The sequence below is a fragment of the Microtus pennsylvanicus genome, chromosome 21, assembly GCF_037038515.1.
Source record: "Microtus pennsylvanicus isolate mMicPen1 chromosome 21, mMicPen1.hap1, whole genome shotgun sequence".
NCBI classification, from domain to species: Eukaryota; Metazoa; Chordata; class Mammalia; order Rodentia; family Cricetidae; genus Microtus; species Microtus pennsylvanicus.
The window spans coordinates 18,217,572-18,240,326 of record NC_134599.1 but is presented as its reverse complement, the minus strand read 5'-3'; the positions used below and the strand labels follow the sequence as shown (position 1 = coordinate 18,240,326).

Sequence of the window (22,755 nt, the reverse complement as noted above, 5' to 3'; positions counted from 1 at the left end):
CAGGCTGGCAGGCCCCACCAGGGAGGAACTCAGGGACATTCCTTTCCTACAGGCACAGGAAAAATTGTGTGGGAGGTGACCCTGCCGCCCGCACGTGAACTGGAGGCTCAGGGTCCATACGGGCAGCATAGCCAGCTGGCATGTTGTGGGCCTCTGAAGAGATATGGCAGGGGTCATACTCAGAGCCTTAACATCTGGAGTGGGCGGGCCCATGAGGAGAAAGGGAAGGAGGTGTTGTCTCGGTGGGGTCTGGGCGGGTGCATTCACTGTGACTTGAGCTGGGTGGACAGCATTCTTTTTGGGGTTCAGGGTATAAAGACATGTGGTGGAATAAACCAAGTAGCCCTTGTCACCCTGGCTGGTGGGTCATCTTCTTCCCCAGGGCTACACCGCTCCTCATGGACCCCAGGGGTACAGACACCTACTTTATCGACACCCATCTTCTTGAAGGCTGCTTGCAGCACCTTGAAGTTGTGGATGTATTCGTGTTCTAGTTTGGCCTGAAACTTGACCTTCCTCAAGTGTACACAGCCAGGGAAGAGCATGTCCATGAACTGGCAGTAGGCTGCCCCTGTGAGGAGAGAGGTGTGGCTGATGAAGGGGCCTCCCCCACCACCCGGGCCCCTGCTGCTCTACTTCCCAAAGCCTGGTCCCTCTCCCTTTGTCCTGCAGCTAGGGCTTGTCCATCTGGGATGTTAGATACGGTTAAATTCTCCTTGGCTTTACAAGAACATCCATGATCACCGGTTATGTAACTGGTGGTGGTGCTAAGGACTGAACCCAGGGCCCTGCAAATATGGGACAGGCACTGTACCACTGAGCTACCTGCCCAGCCCCCATACTGATCCAAACCATGTACTGGTGCCATTCCAAGCACTTCAGTAAGTAGGAGAGCCCTATGCCACCTGACAGAGACAGAGGATGGCTCTTTGACTGGATGGGAAAACTGGCACCTACAAGGGCTGCAGCAGAGAACAGAGTTGGACTCAGAGTGGCTCCATGGGACCCCCATGCTGTTAAATGGTGGCTTTCCTGTCTGTCCTGGCTCTGGTCACCCAGAATGCACCATCAGCTCTCCACCTTTGCAGCCTCAGTTTTCTGATTCTGACTCTAAGTATCACGTGCTCTCCCTGCTCTTCATCTTCACGTTAGTTACAGTCATGTGAGCCTTTCCCATGGGTCACCTACCCGAACAGAGCTGTTCGATCTTGGTATAGTTGAGGTGCAGGGAGTCATTGACCCATGCAAGCATATCATGGCGACTCAGATTCTCGCTGGTCACAGATGTGGAGTACACATTGACGGCCATACCCCAGCTGTAAAGAAAGAAGAGATGATGGCTTTGAGCTCTCCCCAGCCTAGTTGAGCCCTGGGGACACAAGGAGCACTCTTTACACAGTCTTGCAATTCCCATAGAGAACGAGTGAGCTTACATTGATTCCTTAGACAAGTTAACTAGTGTCTTTTATACCTAGGCTCTCTCCAGGAGCTGATGAATGATACAAAGTTAACTAAGTTTCTACCTTCAGGAGACAGGCAAACCTCAGCACAGAGAGAAGAGCAGTTGATGAACACATGAAGGTCAAGAATGGCAAAAAATAAAAAATAAAAAGGTGTGTGTGTGTATGTATGTGTGTGCATGTGTGTATATGTGTATGTGCATGCGTGGGTGTGTGCGTGTGTATGCGTTTGTGTGTGTGTGTGTGCGAGAGAGAGAGAGAGAATCTCTTTGGCTTCTTAGGGTTGTGAAGGCTCAGAACAGAGATGGGAAGAGATTTTCTGGGCAGACCAAGTAATGGGGTGAAGGGGCCCAGTAGCCCGAGAACTGGCAAGAACAAAGGCATGACTCATTTCAAGAGCTCTGAGCTGCTAAGCAGGCCTGGGGCATAGGTTTCTGTGTTGAGGCATGATGCAGTGAGATTAGCAGGGACAGATCTGGAAGGGTTTTGTTTACCCCCGGGGAAATTCTATTTAGTCAACTGGAAGTCACTGGAAGGTTTTAAACAGACAGTAACCTGATCAGATTTCTGTTCTAAAGCCAACTAACCATTGCTTCTCCTCTGCCTCTGCACCCCCATTCCTGTCCCCAGTGGTCTGCTAGATGACCCACCCAAAGGCAACTAAGTCCCATTTGTCCAGAACTGTCTCATAAAACATCTTCGGTATTTACAACTGCAGAGACTATAAACACCAGCCCTGAATCAGTCTTGTTATAAACCTGTGAGGTCTGCTAGCCCACCAACCCTCTCTTCTGCCATCTTCCAGTATGCCTCATTCCTCAGCTCCCCCTCCTCAATGGTCCAGGCTCTTCCCTCCCTCCGACTTTTCTCATAGTTTCTGGCAGCCACAGCTACCGGGTACCTCCCACAAAGCCTTCCGGCCAAGATCCCTTCTCCCACATCCATTCCAACACCCCTGAATTTATTTAACAGCAGGCGTGGACACCCACACCCCAACTTCAAGCCAACAGTGGTAAATAAGGCGCCCAGGCATGCGTTCGTTTGGCAAACTTGAACTGTTTAGCTGTGGCAATGTTGGAAACATCTGGGCTTGATATTCACAGGCTAGGATGCTTTGCACAGACCACTGATGATTTCTGAAGGTTTATTTTATTTTGCCACTCTGGGCCAAAATGTTCCCCACTCCTACAGATGGCGCTGAGCAGAGGCATTCAGGCCAATCCAGGAGGCAGGCGTGAGCGCCTCGCTACCTACCACCCCGAACAGAAGTCAGGAATCAGCTGCGCTTGGTCGTTGTAAAGGAAAGTGGGAACAAGTTCCTATACCTTGGTCTTTAATTGAAACGGAGAAACAAGTGAGATAAAAGCACTATGTGCCCTAAGAACTGAAGAGCTCTTATTTCTGGAATAAAAAAATGTTTCCAGGTTTTTTTTTGTTAGTTCATTTGTTTTCTGAGACAGAGTTTCTCTGTGTAGCCCTGACTGTATTGGAACTAGCTCTATTGACCAGGTTGGCCTCGAACTCACAGAAATCCACCTGCCTCTGCCTCCCAAGTGTTGGGATTAAAGGTCATCATCCCTGGCTATTTTTCTAGATTTAATGTGCAGTGTCTTTAGTAAGGAAGACAATACGGCCCCAATTCCTAGTACCCTGCAGGCAGCCATCCCCTCCCACAAGTACCGCCAACTTGATACACAGAGATGCACAAGGACTATCATCTCTAATGAGATGGTGTCCACACAGCCCAGTGCTGTGAGACCAGGGATGACATTTTGTAAACCACTGGGGGAGTAAATGAATGGACTTCGGGACTGGGGACAGACTGCCAAAGGCAGGCTGAGGAGAGAGCTACCTCTGGCTCCTAGCTGGAAGAATTTGGAGGTAAGGCAGAGAGACAGGGTCTGTTTAGGGGTAGCACAAATGGTAGGAAGGGAGTCCCACTAAAATATTTCCAGAGCTAGAGATGTAGCTCAGTTGGTGGGGTGTCTAGCACGCATGAAGCCCTGGGTTTGATCTGCATGAAAAACCAGAGGTGGTAGCATGAGACATGGTACCGTCCTCCTCCACATCAACCTGGAGACACGCTCTTGATGGGCTAGACCTAGCTAGACCTGGAGACACACTCTTGATGGGCTAGACCTAGCTAGACCTGGAGACACGCTCTTGATGGGCTAGACCTAGCTAGACCTGGAGACACGCTCTTGATGGGCTAGACCTAGCTAGACCTGGAGACACGCTCTTGATGGGCTAGACCTAGCTAGACCTGGAGACACGCTCTTGATGGGCTAGACCTAGCTAGACCATCACACTGGACTTTGATCAAGCCGCTCACGCTAGGCCAGGCAGGTGTGACAAGTCCAGCTGTAGAACAGGGCTCACTCAGCTTTGTGTGGGCTGCCTTGTCCCTGGCCCTCAGCACCGCTGTCTAGTGGAGCCTATGACATGCATCTTTAACTTAAATGAACCTTTCCTTCAGCATAAAAACCACAAAAGAAAAATCCTGTTATTTACTCCTAGTTCTTCTCTGTTTCAAAATAAGCCCTTTCCTTCACTCTCTGGGGGAAAGGGAGACGAAGTGGGGCTCAAAAGCCAAGAAAAACAAAAATTATCATCGTGGGACTTTCTAAGGACTCAGGATCTGGCAATTTCAAAGGTTTCCCAGGATAATTTTGACTGAGTCTGAACCCGCTGCCCTGTGCCTGACCCTCAAACTCACCACTAGTCATGTTTCTATGCCTGGCTCCCCCGCAGGAAGGGCCCGGAAACATGGTCTGCCACTCAGGGAAGCTGCTGAAGGGATGGGTGACACCCTTTCTCAGTGTCTGCCGTCACTCTCTGACTTGGGTCCCCAGCTCCACTCCTTGGGTCCACAGAGAACTTCACTATGGGACTCTGTGGCATCCTGGGCAAAGCTAACAGTGGTATCCTTGCATTCACAAACGCATCAGTGTGTCTGCCCCTACTACTTGACCAAGTTCCTCAGGGCCGGGCTGTGTGATTTACCCTGGATTCCCTGCTAGCACTTGGTGAGCAGTAATGGCCTAACCACATTGGTGGAAGGTGGAGGCTGGAGTCAAGGCTTCTGAGCCTCTAGGGGAGTCCTCTGAAGTACAAGCAGGGTGGTGAACAGCGTGGGTGGATCCTAAGCCTTTCGAGAGGCAGAAAGGGAAAGAGTCAAGGATGACATTTTATCTCATATGTTATGGACTGTGGGGGTTGAAAACCTGCCCCACGTTCAGGGAGATAAACAGTCGAATCAAACGCCACAATGCGTGGCAAAACAAAAGCACGACAGGAAGTCAAGGAAGGCATGCAATTCAGAGAGAGGTGGACCAAATGGGTGTGTCTGCTGGGCTGGGTGCAGTGGGCACACGTTGTTCTGGTAGCTGTCAAAATGAGCCTCTCCCATATGGACTCATTTCTCCAGGCGGCCCCTGAGCTCTAGTCTGCTGACACTCTGGGGCAGGCCTAAAAGGGTCTAGGCTTGTGGGGTGGTTCTTGTTCTTAGTTTTGCCCTGGGAATTCTTGAGTCAAATAAGGGATTTTATTCTGTGTAATGGGTAAGACTTTCAAAGGCAATGGTCCTATACTTCACTCTACAGTCTATGACCTTCAAAAGGGTTTTTAGCCTGAGGGAGGCCTTCCTAAGGGAGGCCTTCTGGTTCTATGAAACCAGACCTGCTGAAGGTTTAGGTCCACTCCATGCATTCCAGAGGCTCCACACTAGGAGAAGCCAAACTGATGGAAGAGGGTCATCTTTCTATCTGTTGTTTCATTGGTTAAATAATAAAGAAACTGCTTGGCCTCTGATAGGACAGAAAATTAGGTAGGCGGAGTAGACAGAACAGAATGCTGGGAGAAAGAAGCTGAGTCAGGCAGTCGCCATGATTCTCCCACCGGACACAGATGCAGGTTAAGATCCTCCTTGGAAAGCCACCAGCTCGTGGTGCTACACAGAATATTAGAGATGGGTTAGATCAATATGTAAGAGCTAGCCAATAAGAGGTTAAAACTAATGGGCCAAGCAGTGTTTAAAAGAATACAGTTTCCGTGTAATTATTTCGGGTAAAGCTAGCCGGGTGGCGGGAAGCAGCCCGCCGCTACTATTTCAACACCAAACATGTGTGTGCATGTGCCTGTGTGTGTGTTTGTACTATATATGCATACTATCTGTCTCTCCATCTACCCATCCACCCACCTGTCAGTCTGTCCGTCCGTCCATCCATCCATCCATCCATCCATCCATCCATCCATCCATCCATCCCATCCACTCACCTATCCATCAATCCATTTATCCATCTATATTCATCTATTTTCATCTATATCCATCTATCCATCTAACATCTATCCATCTATCCATCTATCCATCTATCCATCTATCCATCTATCCATCTATCCATCTATCCATCTATCCATCTATCCATCTATCCATCTATCCATCTATCCATCTATCCATCTATCCATCTATCTATCTATCTATCTATCTATCTATCTATCTATCTATCTATCTATCTATCTATCACACATTGTTTTTTAAACCCCAGGTGATCCTGCTGTAAGCCAGGTCTGAGAACCACAGTCATCATCTTGGCAATGGCATAGGCTGGGACAGCAGCATTTATTTATTTTTGCCACCGCTCTTGAGGGAAAATGTTAGTGCCTTCCTCCTTGGTATCAAGAAAAATCTCTAGTTTCCTTAGAGTTTAGACTACAACTGCTCTCAGGAGTCACCAGAAGCTACATGACTACTTGTGTCCATGTCTCCTCCTTGACCAGAAACCTCCCATTCTGTCAGTGCCCCGTGATGGGGAAAGGGGCATTTCCCATGCTTCCCAGCTCCTTTAAGGGCCAAGTAACCAATCATGTAACCCCTCATCACTGGCCTTTGTGAGAGAGCAGCCAATACCAGGACCAGAGTGTTTCTTGCAGGTGGGGTGCTCTCTGCTCTGGCTGGGTCCATCTTGGGTCAGGGGGACTCATCTGATGGATCCTGTGGAGATCTACACACCTCCTGTAGTGCCATGAAGAAGCCAGCCTTGTGGCCCCTTGTTAGGCTTGGGGACAGGGGCACACGGGCGCCCTCTTTCAGTTTTCCTGTCCTGAGTCTGGCCCTGTGCATGGAAACAGACACGCCAGCAGGTGGCACCCAGGTCCTTTCTTGTACTGTCTCTCCCAGTCAGGGCCTTCTCCCTAATAGCTTGGATCTGAGCTTCCCTTTCCCCAAAAAAGGCCAAGTTCCCCCCACAAATCTGGTAACAACATGGAAGGGGGTGAATGGGATGCCTGTCCCCTCAGAGCCAGGTCAGCTGGAGTGGCCCAAGCAGAGTTTACACTCAGATTCTGGGATGACTCTAGCCTTCACTTCTCCGAAAGCCATTAACGCAACAACTGGTTTAGCGTGTGATGGCCCCTTGGGCTGAGGACTGACTCAGGCCCAGCACTCAGTGGCTGGGGCAAAGGCGTATAAAGCACTGGCCCAGACGTTTGCTTCCCATTGGAGCAGCTGCCTGAACGGCCGCAGAGTCACCCTCTGCCATACCTTGTAATGGTAACAGACTTGCCATCAAGAGCTTTTTAACTCCCGGAAGAGGGTGACAGGAAACCTCCCAGGGGCTACACCAGCCGGGTCTTCTAATGTCCTTATCTTTCTACCACTATTCTTGTGACAAGATGACTGTCTGGAGAAATGTCCTCTGATTAGGCTATAGCATGTTTCCTTCCAGGTTAGCTAGAAACTTGAGGGTCACACCAAGATGTGGTTTTGGGAAAAGCCTGCTTTCCAGGGTCTTGACTCCTGTTATCAGCTCCAGAGTCAGAAAGGATGTATATTCCTGTGACTTTGCTAAGTCATTGCCTGAGCCAGGATCCTCAGGGTCTGGGGGCCCACGGCTTTGGATAGGAGGGGAGTTGCTGCTTATTCTGCTGGCTGGGGCCTTGAAAAATGGTTACCAGGAACAACCCTTGATAGCTCGGGTCAGAAGGGTTTCTAGAGGGCTGGTGAGATGGTTCAGTGGGTAAAGACCTCAGCTGCCATGCCTGATAACATGAGTTTTACTGATCCCTGGGACCCATAAGGTAGAAAGAACTGAGGTTTTCCCGACTTCCACGCATGGACTGTAGCACATGCACGTACACACACATGCACACACGCAAATAAATAATTCTTTAAAAGTACTTCTCAGATACCTGGTCTCCCTGGCTGGCACTTCCGCTCCTAAACTGCAGACAGTATGTCTAAAGGCCCCTGAGGTCTCACATTCTAGCGTTTAATTGCCTTATCATCATCTTAACTACATTTCGTTTTTGCTGTTTTGAAATCTTGAGTGGACATCCATCCTCTACCCATGTCTCAAAGACAATTCGGGGGCTCCCATCTTCTCTAATCTCTAGAGATCCCTTTCCCTCAGGTTCAGCCTGGCTTTGGAGAATTCTCTGCAGGTCCCAGGTCACCATCTCCGCTCAGCACAGCTATAAACTCACATAGCTTTTCTCCCCACAGTTTGAGATTGATATCGTGTCAGCTCCAAAACCTTTGTTGAAAGAGTCCTGGATCTCTCGTCAAGCCACTCAGGTTCAAATCCTGTCTCTTCCATGTTCTGTTCTATTTATAAAATGGGTGGCTCCACCAGATGGCGCTATTGAGAGCTAAGTGAACTACGTACGTACCGAGCTCCGAGCACATACAAAGTCTGGTGCCCAGTATTGCTAGAGAAGACAGAGTCTAAGAACACTTGATTCAGAGCGGGCACCTGGCACACAACGCCTGTCAGGTTTCAGGGATCCTAACAGTGGTTCAGAAGATACCTCAACACTGTCCTGTTCTCCGCCCTTCTGCCTGGGATAGCCATCAGGGGCTGATATGATCCCCTCCCAAGTTTCCCCATATAGCAGCCTTTTGTTGCTGTTGTTGAGACAGGGTCTCACTATATAGTCCTGGATGGCCTGGAACTCACTTTGCAGATCAGGCTGGCTTTGAAATTATGGAGATTCACCTGCCTCTGCCTCCCAAGAGCTGGAATCAAAGGTGTGCACCACCAGGCCCAGCTCCATATATCTGCTTTCAGAGGGTATCCTACCTTGAAGGAAAACTGGACCTGAGAGGAGAGAACTCTGTGGATCCTGCCAAAATATCTCCACTCCTGATATGGGGTTATGCCCATTGTCCCTGGGCTACCCCTTCCTGCCAGGCCCAGGGGCTGAAGTCGCCTGTCTGAAAATACTGCAGAATTGCTTTTCCTTCCCTGTTTGGCTCACACACTCATGCTATTCCTGGGATACGTGGAGGCAATATGTGACAGCAGGGATGGAGGGCTCTGAGGGCTGGCAGAGACACAGGGTTCTGCCAGCGGGTCACAAAGCCCTGGCACGCCTAGCCAATCACCTTCTTCTCATGGCTGAGTGAAGACCTGACTCACAGAGATGTTCACTGGCAAAAACCTGCATCAGTCAAAGCAGAGGTGGGTAGGTGAGTGGTTTAAGGGTTTTACCAGGGGACACACGTGCACCCACTCTGGCAGATCCAGCATAAAATCTGGGTGGTGGCGGAGGCACACAGGGACCAGGGCTTCTTCAGAAGTCCATCCTCACAACATTCCTAAATAGCCGAGTTCTTCCCCTGCTGTGAGCCCTGCTGAGGTCTCAGTGCTGGGTAATGGGTCTTGTCAAACAGGATTTGAATTTGTACAGGTGTTTCCATGGGCTGGTCACTGCCAAGGGAATGGTGTCTTTGGGGGAGTCACAGTGAGTGTGCTCTATCTGATCATAACTCAAAGGGTTAAGGGAGAGCTAGGCGTGTAGAAATAGCTCTTATTGCCCAAAGTAGCCCTTTTAGTAAGGCCCATCTGAATGGGCAGGGAGAAAGACAACCATTTCTTTTAAAGGCTTTTCTCTGGATATCTATCTTTCCCACCCCCAAGACAGGGTTTCTTTGTGTAGCCCCAGCTGTCCTGGAACTTGCTCTATAGACTGGCTGGCCTGGAACTCAGAGATCTACCTGCCTCTGCCTCCTGAGTTCTGGGATTAAATGCATTAGAGGTGTGTATCACCACACCAGGCCACGTTTTTACTTTTTGAGACAAGGTTTTTAAAATTTTATGTGGATGATATGTTTTGCCTGCATGTAAGTCTGCACACTGTGTACATGCCTGGTGCTAGGGGAGACCAGAAGACACGGAACTGGAGTTACAGTCTGTTGTGAGTTGCCATGTCAGTTCTGAGAGCTGAACTGGGATCCTTTGTAGAAGCAGCAAATGCTCTTAACCACTGAGACATTTCTCCAGCCCCATTAACATATTTTAAGCCAACAAAACTCCATGGACCCATCATCAAACCAAGAAGAATGTGATACAATGAGAATGTGGTGCATTGAGGATGTGGTACAGTCAGGAGTGGTGTAGTGAGGATGTGGTCCAGGGAGAATGTGGTGCAGTGAGGATGTGGTCCAGGGAGGATGTGGTCCAGGGAGGATGTGGTGCAGGGAGGGTGTGGTCCAGGGAGGACGTGGTGCAGTGAGGACGTGGTGCAGTGAGGGTGTGGTGCAGTGAGGGTGTGGTGCAGTGAGGATGTGGTCCAGGGAGGATGTGGTGCAGTGAGGACGTGGTGCAGTGAGGGTGTGGTGCAGTGAGGGTGTGGTGCAGTGAGGATGTGGTGCAGTGAGGATGTGGTCCAGGGAGGATGTGGTGCAGTGAGGACGTGGTGCAGTGAGGGTGTGGTGCAGTGAGGATGTGGTGCAGTGAGGACGTGGTCCAGGGAGGACATGGTGCAGTGAGGGTGTGGTCCAGGGAGGACGTGGTGCAGGGAGGATGTGGTGCAGGGAGGGTGTGGTCCAGGGAGGATGTGGTCCAGGGAGGACGTGGTGCAGGGAGGATGTGGTGCAGGGAGGGTGTGGTCCAGGGAGGATATGGTCCAGGGAGGATGTGGTCCAGGGAGGATGTGGTACAGTGAGGATGTGGTGCAGGGAGGATGTGGTGCAGTGAGGGTGTGGTGCAGGGAGGATGTGGTGCAGTGAGGATGTGGTGCAGGGAGGATGTGGTGCAGTGAGGGTGTGGTCCAGGGAGGACGTGGTGCAGGGAGGATGTGGTACAGTGAGGATGTGGTGCAGGGAGGATGTGGTACAGTGAGGATGTGATGCAGCGAGGATGTGGTGCAGTGAGGATGTGGTCCAGGGAGGATGTGGTACAATGAGGATGTGATGCAGTAAGGATGTGTGCAGCAAGAAAAGCATCCTCCTTCCTGGACAGCTCAGGGAGGAGGCCCGGCTTTCATGACTGAAGAACCAGATTTGTGACAATACCAAATGTGGGGCTGGCTTGAGGGGAAGGAGGAGGCACTGCTGTGAGGACCGAAGGCTGCATCACCTTGGCAGCTGAGCAACTCTGAGTATCATCAATATATTCAACTCCTTTTCCTGACTCAGGGTCCTGAGCAGGCAGAGGGCAGGGACAGACTTGGATTTTGCTTCTCTGCTGCCTGGCTGCCTTGGATCTCGGCAGGAAGCAGAGAGGTGTCTTGGGAGCCGGGTACCCTTCTTTTTCTTCAGTTAAGAGTGGGCCTAGAAGCCTGTATGCAACAGCTGCTGAGTGGTAAGAGAGGCATCACCAGAGGGCAGGGTTCAGACGGCAGAGGAGGGCTCAGAAAGATGGTTTTCTGTTCTTTTTATGTGTTTACTCCAAGGAAGTGCTGTTGGCTACAAGGAGAAAAGAAATACCAACTTGGTATCTGGCTACTCTATAGTAGCCTTGGGACTCTCAGCATAGTCTGAAGCCTTTTCTTCAGCAGCAAACAACACAGTTCCCCAGGTTACTCGGAGAAGGATTGCAGGATGGTTCCAGAGAAGGATCTGGCCATGTTCCAGAAGCGTCTCTCCCCCTAGGATGTCCAGAGACACAGATAGCTGGCCCATTGCAGATGGCCCAAGGACAGGGAATGGAACTGGGACATGTTGGGAGGAGAACATTCCCATTTCCAGAGACCTATTGGGTCTGGCATCTCCTTTGTGGCTCTCCATGCTCCCAAAGCCTGTCCATGTCTTCGCAGACACATACAAACCATATTACTTTATGTTCTTTTAAAACTACATCTGGGCTTCCAACATGGTTCAGTGAGTCAAGGTGGTTGCAGCAAATCCTGATGATCTGAGTTCAATCCCTGGGACTCACGTGGAGGAAGGAGAGAACCAACTCTTCAAATTATCCTCTGGTTTCTACATCTACACCATGGCACACACGTGCACAGACACACACACACACAAACACACACACACACACACACACACAAACACACACACACAAACACACACACACACAAACACACACACAAACACACACACACACACACCCAAAACCAAAAAGCAGAGCTACATCTCTTCTGATCTGAACCTTACTATAGTAATCCAGCACAGTGTTAAGTTCTTGGCCTTCCCCAAATGCTGGATTTCATGAACTGATTGTTTCCTCTGGCCGTGGCTCAACACTTTCACTGTTCTCTCCTTCCTTCCCCCTATTTAGTGTTCCCTTAGAATCCTCCAGTTTTACCCCCTTGCCCTTTCGACAGAGCACAGACTGCTCATTTATCCTCCAGCCTTTCTATCCACCTACATGGATAAAGCTGTCCAGAACAAACTTAGGATTCAGTGTTGTTTGATTCTCTGTCCTCTGTCCTCTGTCCAGCACTCCATCCTCCCTGCCTACCTTACAGGATTAACCCCAGGTGGAGACGGATCCCACCTTAAGGATGCACACTGGTGAGGTCCCAGAAAGCCCGCCTACCTTCCTGGAGCCTCTCTTCTGGCCTATCACAGGCCCTGAAATACCTACTGGGAGCATCACTCACAGAGGTCAGAGCATTTCTCCACCAAAGGCTTTAATCACCAACTCAGTTCTGCATATGAGGAAATGAAGGCTCTGGATTCAAGCAATTTCCCCATGTTCATGATTATCTACTGGCCAAGTGAGGGCTGAGCCCAGGCCTCCTGACTGCAGATAACTCTTTCCAACACCATCAACCTGACTGGAAGAAGGGTTGATGTTTGCACAGCCACAGTGCAGAACGCTACACTCGGCTTCCTAAGTAAGAAGAGGAGGGAAGGAATTCTAGAGGTTTTGTCTGTCTCTCTCTCTAACATACCATTTCAACAGCCTTACTTTCAACCAACAAGTATTTGCTGACCACTGACTCATGCCTTCAACACAGTGAGGCACCTTGCAGCCCCAGCACCACCAGGCCAGGTCTTGTCTTTAAGGAGTCTTTTGTTTGGTTGAAGACATAAAGTCATTCATAAAGAACGAGGGGCCACATCACTAGAACAGCACATCTGGCTTTCAGGCACCCCACTGGCCTGCAAAGGATGAGTGGGTTCAGTAGGCAGGCAATTCTGGGGGAAGGGATCCCTGGTCTGGGCCTGTAAGATGACAGGATGTCAGAGAGCAATGAACATGGGGAACCTGGGGTATGGAAAGTGTGTTTACTGTCACTTTTATTTGACAAAGTGAGCATGAGACCCGTGACTAAGTCCTGGAGGAGGAATGTTAGGGTGTGCCATCAAAGGAGAGGAGGCCAGACCAGGTGGGCAAGTCTCAGGAGCCAGGGAGGGGCTGGTTCCAGGAGGAGGGTGGCAGTCCAGTTAATGACGTGACCAGAACTTAATGGAGTGGTCATTAGTGCGCACAAGAAGGAGAAGGAGTCCTGAGTCATTCTGTCTGCGTGAGGAAGGAGGCTGGACCTCCAAGTGACTGGGAAGTCCCAGCCAGAGGAATGCTAAGGAAGGAATTCAGGAGTTTGTCATCAAGATCACTTGTGCCTGTGGCAGACAAGGGACTGGCAGCCTGGAGTGTCATATAGATTAAATATAGACTTGTTCTCTGTGGCCTGGTAGGTCCCACATTCCTTCAATACTCATGGTCTACCCGCCCAGGTCAGTTCTAGATCTATGCGCAAGGAGGCTTAGGAGTGGAGCATATCCCCCACGCTTACAACACGGGATCAAGAAAGAAAAAGGTGAAGTTCAAGTTCAAGGCCAGCTTGAACAACTTAGTGACACTCCGTCTCAAAGTAAGAAAAACAAACAAAAAAAAAGTTAAAAGGAGGGAAGGAAGAAAAGGATAAACAGGGCTGAGGGTATAGCTCAGCTACAGGGCCAGCTTAGCTGGGTAAGGACCTGGTTTTAATTGCCAGTACCCCAAAGAATGAGGGGAAATGTTAATAAAATCTACATGAAGTTGAATATTTAGGAAGAAATGTTTTTTAAAAAATATTTTTATTTATGTGTATGTATGTGTCTTGTGTATGCTGCCCGTGTGCAGGTAGATACCTGGGAGGTCTGAAGAGGGTTTCAGATGCCCTGGGGCTGCAGCTACAGGAGGCCATGAACAACCTGGTATGGGTGCTAGGAACCCACTTGGGGTCCTCAAGCATTCCTAATTACTGAGCCATCTCTCCAGCCCAGAAACTAATGTTTTCAGGATTAACTTGGTGTTTGGTTTAGTTGTATGGTTCACTAGAAGCCCTTCTGACTTCTTGTTTTAAGGAAAGTTACTGTAAGGCGATAAGGAGAAACAAAAGGATTTCTAGGGACATATAGAGACTGCCCTGTTCTCCACCCTCCAGTCCGCCCACCGCAGTGGAACCATGTGCCCCACACACAGGGCTCCATGCCAGCTACTGGGCAAGGCATGCGGCCTACAGGAAGCCATGAGACCCAGGCTGGTGCTGAGGAGAAGTGAGAGAAATGACCAGAGGAGACACACTCAGCTGAGTAAGCTGCTCTCCTTTTCTTGTTAGGAAAAGCAGAGTTTGAACTGAGTGAGGAGGAAGGGAAATGAATGGGGGAAGAGAGAGGCCAGCCAAGAGCCTACCCAGAATGCACGTGTGGGTAAAGTTCACGACTAAAGCAAAGTGAAGCCACATCACCAGCGGCTCTGGATGCCAGGGTCAAGGCGGACATGCGCCAAAGATTATTTTCTTGTGAATACAATATGTTTGCAACAATACAAAGTACTGGCAACAACACCACAGTTAGAACAGCAATACCATTTCTGAAGAGAAACCATCGAGCCACAGCATTTAGTAACCTAACTCCAGGGACAACTTCCAGAGCTCTCGTTTTATATCGTCTTTTCTATGAAACACCAAAAAGAACTGATTCCAAGGACTGCTCCAAATTTTCAAAGTTTTTTATTTTAAAGTGATTTGAGTCTTGAAATTCAAACAAAAATAGGGTTCTCAGGCGTCCTCATCTGGACTCTCCCACCTTCCTCCTGTCAGGCTGTACACAATTACTAACAACAGGTCATTACATTTGTTACTGTATCTTCGTGTTGTTCCCCGTGGCTGTGATAAAACACCTGGGCAAAAGCAACTTAAAAGAAGAAGGTTTATTGGGCTCATGGTTGGCCTAACACCGCAGGGAAGTCAAGGCCCCAGTTACTGGAAACAGCTAGTTATACCCAGTCCAGGACTGAAACTGAATGGATGCAAACTTGTTTGTGCTCAACCTGATTTCTTTCACTCAGTTCAAGAGCCTAGGTCCGGCCACCTGTAGGTAATCAAGACCAACCCTGCAGATGCCCACAGGCCAGCTCCATCTAGATAATCCCTCACTGAGACACTCTTCCCAGCAAATTCTAGGCTGTGCCAAGTTGACAATTAAACCCGATCATCACATATATCATTAATTAAACTACAAGCTGGGAGTGGTGACACACTTGGGTAATCACGGAATTTCAGAGAGAGATTAGGAGCTCAATACAGAGTGAGTTTACGTTAGCATGAGCTATGTGAGACCTTATCTAAAAAACAAACAACCAATCCAATCCCAGGAAGTCTCCAAAACAACAACTAAACAAAAAACTAGAAACACTGTTTTTCTTTTGGTTCTAATGAGGAAGCAATGATTTAGGGTTTCAGGGCTCTGAGCAAATCTATAATCCCACCTAGTGACAAGCTTTGCGAGGAGTGTCAGGGTCTTTCAAGGAGCACACAAGGCCTCTCTCGATTATGCTTTGGTCCCTCTTTGTTCTGACTTCACAGGGCATTGTACAAGTCTGTGGAGAAATTGAGAGGCAGGTGATTCTGAACGTCAGTAGATCCAGCCCTAAGAATTTGAGGAGTAACTGGATAGCTGTCACTTGGTCCTCTGAACTGTTCCAAGGTGTTTCTCAAAACATTTTGTTCATATCCAAGACCCCTGAACTAAACAGTATAATTTTAAATATTCTTGATAAAATCAGGCCCAGGCCCTGAGTATTATTGTTTTTCAATGGGTTGATTTAATAAAATTGATAGTTTTTGTTCTTTTAATTATTATTTTTTGGTGACTGGTAAAGGTTTACTTATTTCCATGTTTATTGCCCACACACATTTACTCTTCTGTGAACTGTTTCTGACAATAGTATTTGAGAGATGGTAATATCTAGTGACCACCTGGAAATCTGTGTGATCATGCATGTCTAACATCTGGAAATTTGTGTGGTCATGCATGTCTAACATCTGGAAATCCTGATGAATTTTCACAAGTCATGCCTCCTGAGGCAAATCTGTATGGACCTTGGACATATCCACAATACTTAATTTTATTTTTTACTCACTAGTCTATGAGTTTTATTTGAAGAACTTGACACTAGACTTACTGAAGGTTTTGAAGGTCCACAGAAAGCAATTATTTAAACAAGCAGAATGTTCCCGCTATACTGAAAAAAGGGGGGAATTTGATACCAACAGAAAAACACAAATTATCAGGGGACCAAGCAGAAGCTGAAGCTTGCCCAAGATACTCCCCTCTTAAATTTTTGTCAAGGGAAAAAAGTTAAATGGGAAGGACTTGTTCAGAAAAAGAAAATGATGTGGGGTTTCTCAAGGTGCTGATGTGAGTAGGGAGTGAAGAACTCGGAGAACAAACTCTGAAAACTACAAGGACAGCCTTGTGGGGTGTACGTACCTAGGAATATTCCAGACAGCCTTATGATGTGGTGTATGCACTCACACTCAGCTATGCAGACAGGCAGTGTGGTGCACGGAAAGAAAAGCCGTGAGAGGGTGCTGTAGAATATGAAGATGTGTTACATCTGTTTATGCTGAGGAACATCTGTTTAATGATACAAAGGTGTGTTGCATTCTTTTATGCTGCATTTGTTTAACTCTGTGAAGCTGTGTTACCTTGCCTGTCTAAAACACCTGATTGGTCTAATAAAGAGCTGAACAGTCAACAGGAAGGCTGGAGAAAGGATAGGCAGGGCTGGCAGGCAGACAGAATAAACAGAAGGAGAAAAAGAGGGATAAAGAAGCAAGAGAGAAGAAGGAGTAAGATCAAGGAGAGGGGGCTGGAGAGATGGCTCAGAGGGTGAGAGCATTGTCTGTTCTTCCAAAGGTCCTGCATTCAATTCCCAGCAACCACATGGTGGCTCACAACCATCTGTAATGAGGTCTGGTGCCCTCTTCTGGCCTGCAGGCATACACACAGACAGAATATTGTATACATAATAAATAAATAAATAAATATTTTTTAAAAAAATTAAAAAAAAAGACCAAGGAGAGGAGAACACAAGGGGCCAGCCATGGAGTAAGAGTGAAAGTTAAGATATACAGAAGAAAACAAAAAAGCCCAGAGGCAAAAAAAATAGATGAGCTAGTTTAAGAAAAGCTGGCTAAAAATAAGCTAAGCTAAGGCTGAGCATTCATAAGTAATAATAAGACTCTGGTGTGCATTTATTTTGAGAGCTGGGTGGTAGGCCCCCCAAAAAGCAAAGAGTAAAACAACCAGCAATAAGAGGGGGCTGCAGAGATGGTTCAGTGGTTAAGAGCGCTGGCTGCTCTTCCAGAACACTGGTTCAATTCCCAGCATCTGGACACAATTCCAGTTCCAGGGGAATCTGATGTCCAACATACATCCAGGCAAAACGCCAGTGCATAGGAAATAAAAATAAAAAATTTTTAAAGGAAAGAAAAGCTGTAAGAAAAACTCTACATACCCCACTTGCTCTGCCTCTCAGGACTGCCAGTACCCTGGATGACGGTGGCCTCTTACTATATAATACAGTGCCTTTCAGCCATCATGGGGTTATCAGACGATCCAGGGAAAAGTGAGTGTAAATGGCTAATTTAGGATACAAACTCAACTTTATAGAACCTAAGTCAGACAAAGTCAACAGTTTATGAAGGTCAAAGTTCAGGTAGTGTGGTAGTCACACAGGACTTGACTTTGACCAGTCTGGGTTAGTAATGGTTACAGGTCAGAGGTTATTAAATGCAATTCTGACTGCAAGAGACTCTTAGGAAGCCTAACATAGGGCCAGGAATGGGCTACTGAGGTAGGGAGGAGGAGACTGGAGGCTGTGATAGCTAGAGTTGTGTGTGGCATGAAGCGACATTCAACAGTGGAGTCAGGGAGGGTTTTGGGAAGAAGCCATGAGCTGGGGGTTAAGGCAGTAGTGACAGGGCATGGCACCAGTCCTGACTTTAGCTGGATTCCCAAGAGCTGCTTCATGGATTTTGGTTTTCCTTTCTCTTCTCCAGTGGTGGTAATCATGAATAAGGAGGAAAATCACACCCAATAAGGCAACTGAAGAACCTGTGTTCTGTAAGACAGCGCCTCTCACACTCTGGAGTCACCCTTGGGTCTGGGTAAGGTCCTAAAGGACCATTAAAATGGAATCCTTGTCACCCTCCTCCCCCAATATCAGGACTCTGGAATGTTCTTTCTAGAGTGGTGTGGTACGGTGCTGGCGTGTGATGTAGCTGCCTTGCTTGTTTCCTGCTCCTCTGCTGACTCAGGATGATGTTGCCGACAGGTGTGGACATCATAGAGCAGCTGTGGGCACAGCGGCTCCACCACGGGCATTGCACCAAGGCCTTGCAGCACGGGGTGGCTGATCCTCACTGGACGACTACACACAGTGGCGAAGTGCTCACTAGTTAGTAGGCATTCTGAACGGTGGTGATGCCTGGGGTAACTTGTTCTTTTGACTGCTTCCCAGGAAACCGCAGCACATCACAGCACAATATGATTGAAACAGCCTTGGAATCTACTGACACCATCTTCTCAGTCGTCCGTCAGGAGTAAGGCCACATCTGTTCTCCCACGCAGCCACCCCCACTGTCCTGCTTCTTGCTTCACACACGCAAAACATGAGTTACCCCACTGAGCTACACCCAGTTCTCTGTCACAGACAAGGTCAGAAACCTGTCGGGTCCCCTCCTGAGGAGCTGTGACAGGATATGGGGGCAGTTATTTCTAATTAGGCCAGATACCAGGTACAGACAAATCTAGACAAGTCAGATGGCTTTGACTGAGGGCTCAGACGAGAAAGCAGAAAAGACTTCAGAGTGGGCTATGTTAGCATGAGACCTGTACTCCCAGCGCTTTGGAGGCAGAGACAGGAGGACTGCTGAGACTTGAGGCCAGCCTGGTCTACAAAGTGAGTTCAAGGCTAGCCAGGGATATGTAGAAAGACCCCAGTTCCAAAACGGAAAACAAGGGTTTTCAGCACAGGGACAGGTGGGCTTGTGAAGCCACACGGTAAGCCTGCAGCCCCACTTCCTGATGGCAAAGGGCTAGAGGGAGAACTGGCCCAGGGCTTCCAAGGTCCCTGGCTCTAGGTTCTAAGAGGCCAGTGGGCATTTCAGAGTGTGGTCAGGGCTAAGGCAAAATGAATCTATGGATAGTGGTCATAGGACTTAATGACAAAATTAAAATATCTGCTGCTGGGGCATAGGAGGAAATGGCTCTTACACAACTGGTAAGAGTAATAGTATGCCCTCACCTTTCAAAATATTGTATTTATTTTGTTTGTGCATGTGTTATGGGTGCAAGAGCCATGAGTGTGTGTGTGTGTGTGTGTGTGTGAAGTTCAAAGAACAATTACCAAGAGTCAGTTCTGGACCCACCTCGTGTGGTATCTCAGGGCTCGAATTCAGGCCATCATGCCTGGCAGAAGTGCCTTTACCAGCTGAGCTGGCTCACTGGCCCACTCTTGCCTTTTCTGGAGGGCAATTTGATGGAAGGAAGGAAGGAAGGAAGGAAGGAAGGAAGGAAGGAAGGAAGGAAGGAAGGAAGGAAGGAGAGAAAAATCAAATGCCTTTACATTTCCAATATACCCTTTGACCTTAAGTCCATTTCTAGGAATTCTATAATAAATCAGTAACTATGGGCATGTCCACACTTTAGGCATGTATTTATTTATTGTTTCAAAACATGATTTCTTACAGTTCCTGCTGGCCTTGACTATGTAGCCGAGACTGGCTTTGAATTCCTCATCCTCTTGCCTCCACCCCTAGAGTGACGAGTTTACAAAGATGCCCCTGCCATACCCGGTTTTAGGCATAAGCCTATCTATAACCACGAAAAGCTAGCAGGAGAAATGCTCAATTACAAACTGTTCAACACATCACAGTACATCTCAGCTACACTATGTACGAGAACTATTCCAGATGTATGTGCTGATGCTTCAGCACCGGGAGCTGTTGAGCCAATACCCATCTTCCTCTCCTGTCTGTCCAGAGGCCAGGAATGGAGACCCTTGCTTCCCCAGCCTCCCTTAGAGCCGAGTCACCTTGAGACCAGGAGGAGCCTAAGGGAGCTGGCAGGTCCTTAAGCTTTTACCACCCTGAACTTCTTCCAGATTCCATTATGTGAGCAAAACAACCTCCAACACACACAGTCACATACACACACACCACATACACACACACAGCACATATATACACACACACCACATACACACACACCATATACACACACACCACATACACACACACCACATATATACACATACCACATACACATGCCATACACACCACATATATACACACACACCATATATATATACACACACAGCACATATATACACACACACCATATATATACACACACAGCACATATATACACACACACCACATATATATACACACACAGCACATATACACACACACACCACATACACATGCCACACACACACCACATACACACACACCACATATATATACACACACAGCACATATATACACACACACCACATATATATACACACACACCACATATATACACACACACCACATATATATACACACACACCACATACACATGCCACACACACACCACATACACACACACCACATATATACACACACAGCACATATATACACACACACTACATATATATACACACACAGCACATATATACACACACACCACATATATATACACACACACCACATACACATGCCACACACACACCACATACACACACACCACATATATACACACACCACATACACACACACCCTACACAGCATTGCACACCACACACACAACACATACACTCACACACCACACACATCACACCACACACACATCACACATATGTCCCACACATACCACATACACCACACACACACACACCCTTGAACTAACAGATCCATCTGTCCCCCGAGTCCTGAGATTAAAGGTGTGTGCCACAATTGCTTGGCCTCTAGTGGCTTAGCTCTGCACTCTGAATCTTCAAGCAAGCTTTATTTGTTAAAACACAAACAAAATATCACTACAGAAGAAGGCTCTTGTCTTCTCAGAGCTGCCCAAGGACTCTAGAGGCAGGAGTTCCTGGCTTTGGAGCTCCAGGTTTGAAGATCAAGCATGTTAACGGGAAGTACAGACAGTACAGTGGGGACAGCAGGAAGGCTTACAGTCTCCACTGCGTTTCTACTGTCCTCTGTCTTTTGCGACCTGGATGTCAGGGTCTCCAGGGGCCTCATGGGCCTCACCAGGAGAGCTTTTCTCCTGCACATTACCCTCTAGCAAGAGGCTCAGGTTGTGAAATGGCCTGATGCTGCCTTCCCTCTAGTTTGCTGGACAATCACATTTTTTTTCTTTCCAAGACGAGGTTTCTCTGTGAAGCCCTGGCTGTCCTTAAATTCACTCTGTAGACCAGGTTGGCCTTGAACTCACAGAGCTCTGCTTGCGTCTGCCCTGAGTACTGGGATCAAAGGCGTGTGCCACCCCACATGGCTTGACTCTTTCCCCCTAATCCAAAACCTAGAAAGGGCTTTGGCGTCCCATTTATTAAGATTGCTGTAACCACGGAGACTGTTATTCTCTCTGAACGGTTATAACACATTGATATAATTTATTTTGATACTCTAGTTGTCCCAGTAAAACCCAGGGAAAACAAGTTATCCATGAGGAACCCAGCTACCTGCTGGGCTTTCAGACACATCCCACCATTCCTCAAGAAGGCACTCAATTTTTCTGTCTTCCTTCCTCCCTCCCTTTCTTTTTATTTTAAAGACATATTTTTGGCTGGATGGTGATGGCACACACCTTTAATTCCAGTGCTTAGGAGGCAGAGGCAGAGAGATCCCTAAATTTGAGGCCAGCCTGGTCTACAGAGTGAGTTTCAGAACAGCCAGGACCACACAGAGAAACCCTGTCTTGATGCACCCCCCCCCCAATCTGTTTTCATGTGTACTGGTGTTTTGCCTGCATGGATGTCTGTGTGAGGGTACCACACGCCAGGACTTGGAGTTACAGGCAGGTGTGAGCTACCATGTGGGCACTGCCCAGTCTCGGCCTCAAGCATGACATGTCCAGGTTCCTGGACTTCTGAGAGGCAGATGGAATCCAGTTTAAAGGGTAAGCTTCACGCCAATATTTAAGAGGCTTGTGGCAAAGCCAGGAAAGAGCTCCCTCTGGGGCCGTGACTCACAGCAGCTGGCACTCCCTACTTCCCTTTAGCAGTTCTACGGGCACACAGACACACCCACTCATTTACCCACAGTGGGCAGCAACAGCAGAGTAGAGTCACTGTGACTGAGAGCATCTGGCCCGCCAAGGTACAATTTTCTGTAATTGGCCCTTAGAGCCAGTGCCTGTTAAGTTCCTACTAAGGAGTATTTACTTGTTATGCACAAGGTCACCTGTCAGGAGAAACAGTGTGTGCTACAAATATGGCCACTATAGCTCCTATACGCCACCAGGCAGCGCTGACTTAACTCATCAATGCAAACTGATCTACAGACTTGGAAAACTGTAATACAGCGTAAAGTGGAGTCTGGTTGCTGTGATGGTTTTGAACAGAAGTGGTAGTCGTTACAGAATCTAGAAAGGGCAACTGAAGAGTGAAACTATACCAGAGAATTTCTGACACTGTCCGGTGGAGTAGCATCCTTTTCAGCTGGAATTGATATTCTGGTCATAATGATGGTGGAGAGGCACGGACTAGCCACGATGTGGAGGACACATCATTCCTTAGTGGAGGGCACGGACTAGCCACAATGTGGAGGACATGGACTAGCCATGTGGACGACACAT

The 22,755-nt window shown here is 48.1% G+C and overlaps 1 protein-coding gene across 2 annotated transcripts in view; it reads right to left on the bottom strand.

Moving 5' to 3' along the window:
- Mapre3 (microtubule associated protein RP/EB family member 3) overlaps positions 1–22,755 on the bottom strand; it is a 50,347-nt gene that overhangs the window by 2,994 nt on the left and 24,598 nt on the right. For both annotated transcript variants that reach the window (XM_075955145.1, XM_075955144.1), the window contains exons 2-3: positions 1,189–1,316; positions 426–571 (exon numbers count right to left, since the gene is read on the bottom strand). In XM_075955145.1, coding sequence (XP_075811260.1) covers positions 426–571; positions 1,189–1,309 — 267 coding nt within the window. In that variant the 5' untranslated portion in view covers positions 1,310–1,316. The remainder of the gene's footprint in view (positions 1–425; positions 572–1,188; positions 1,317–22,755) is intronic.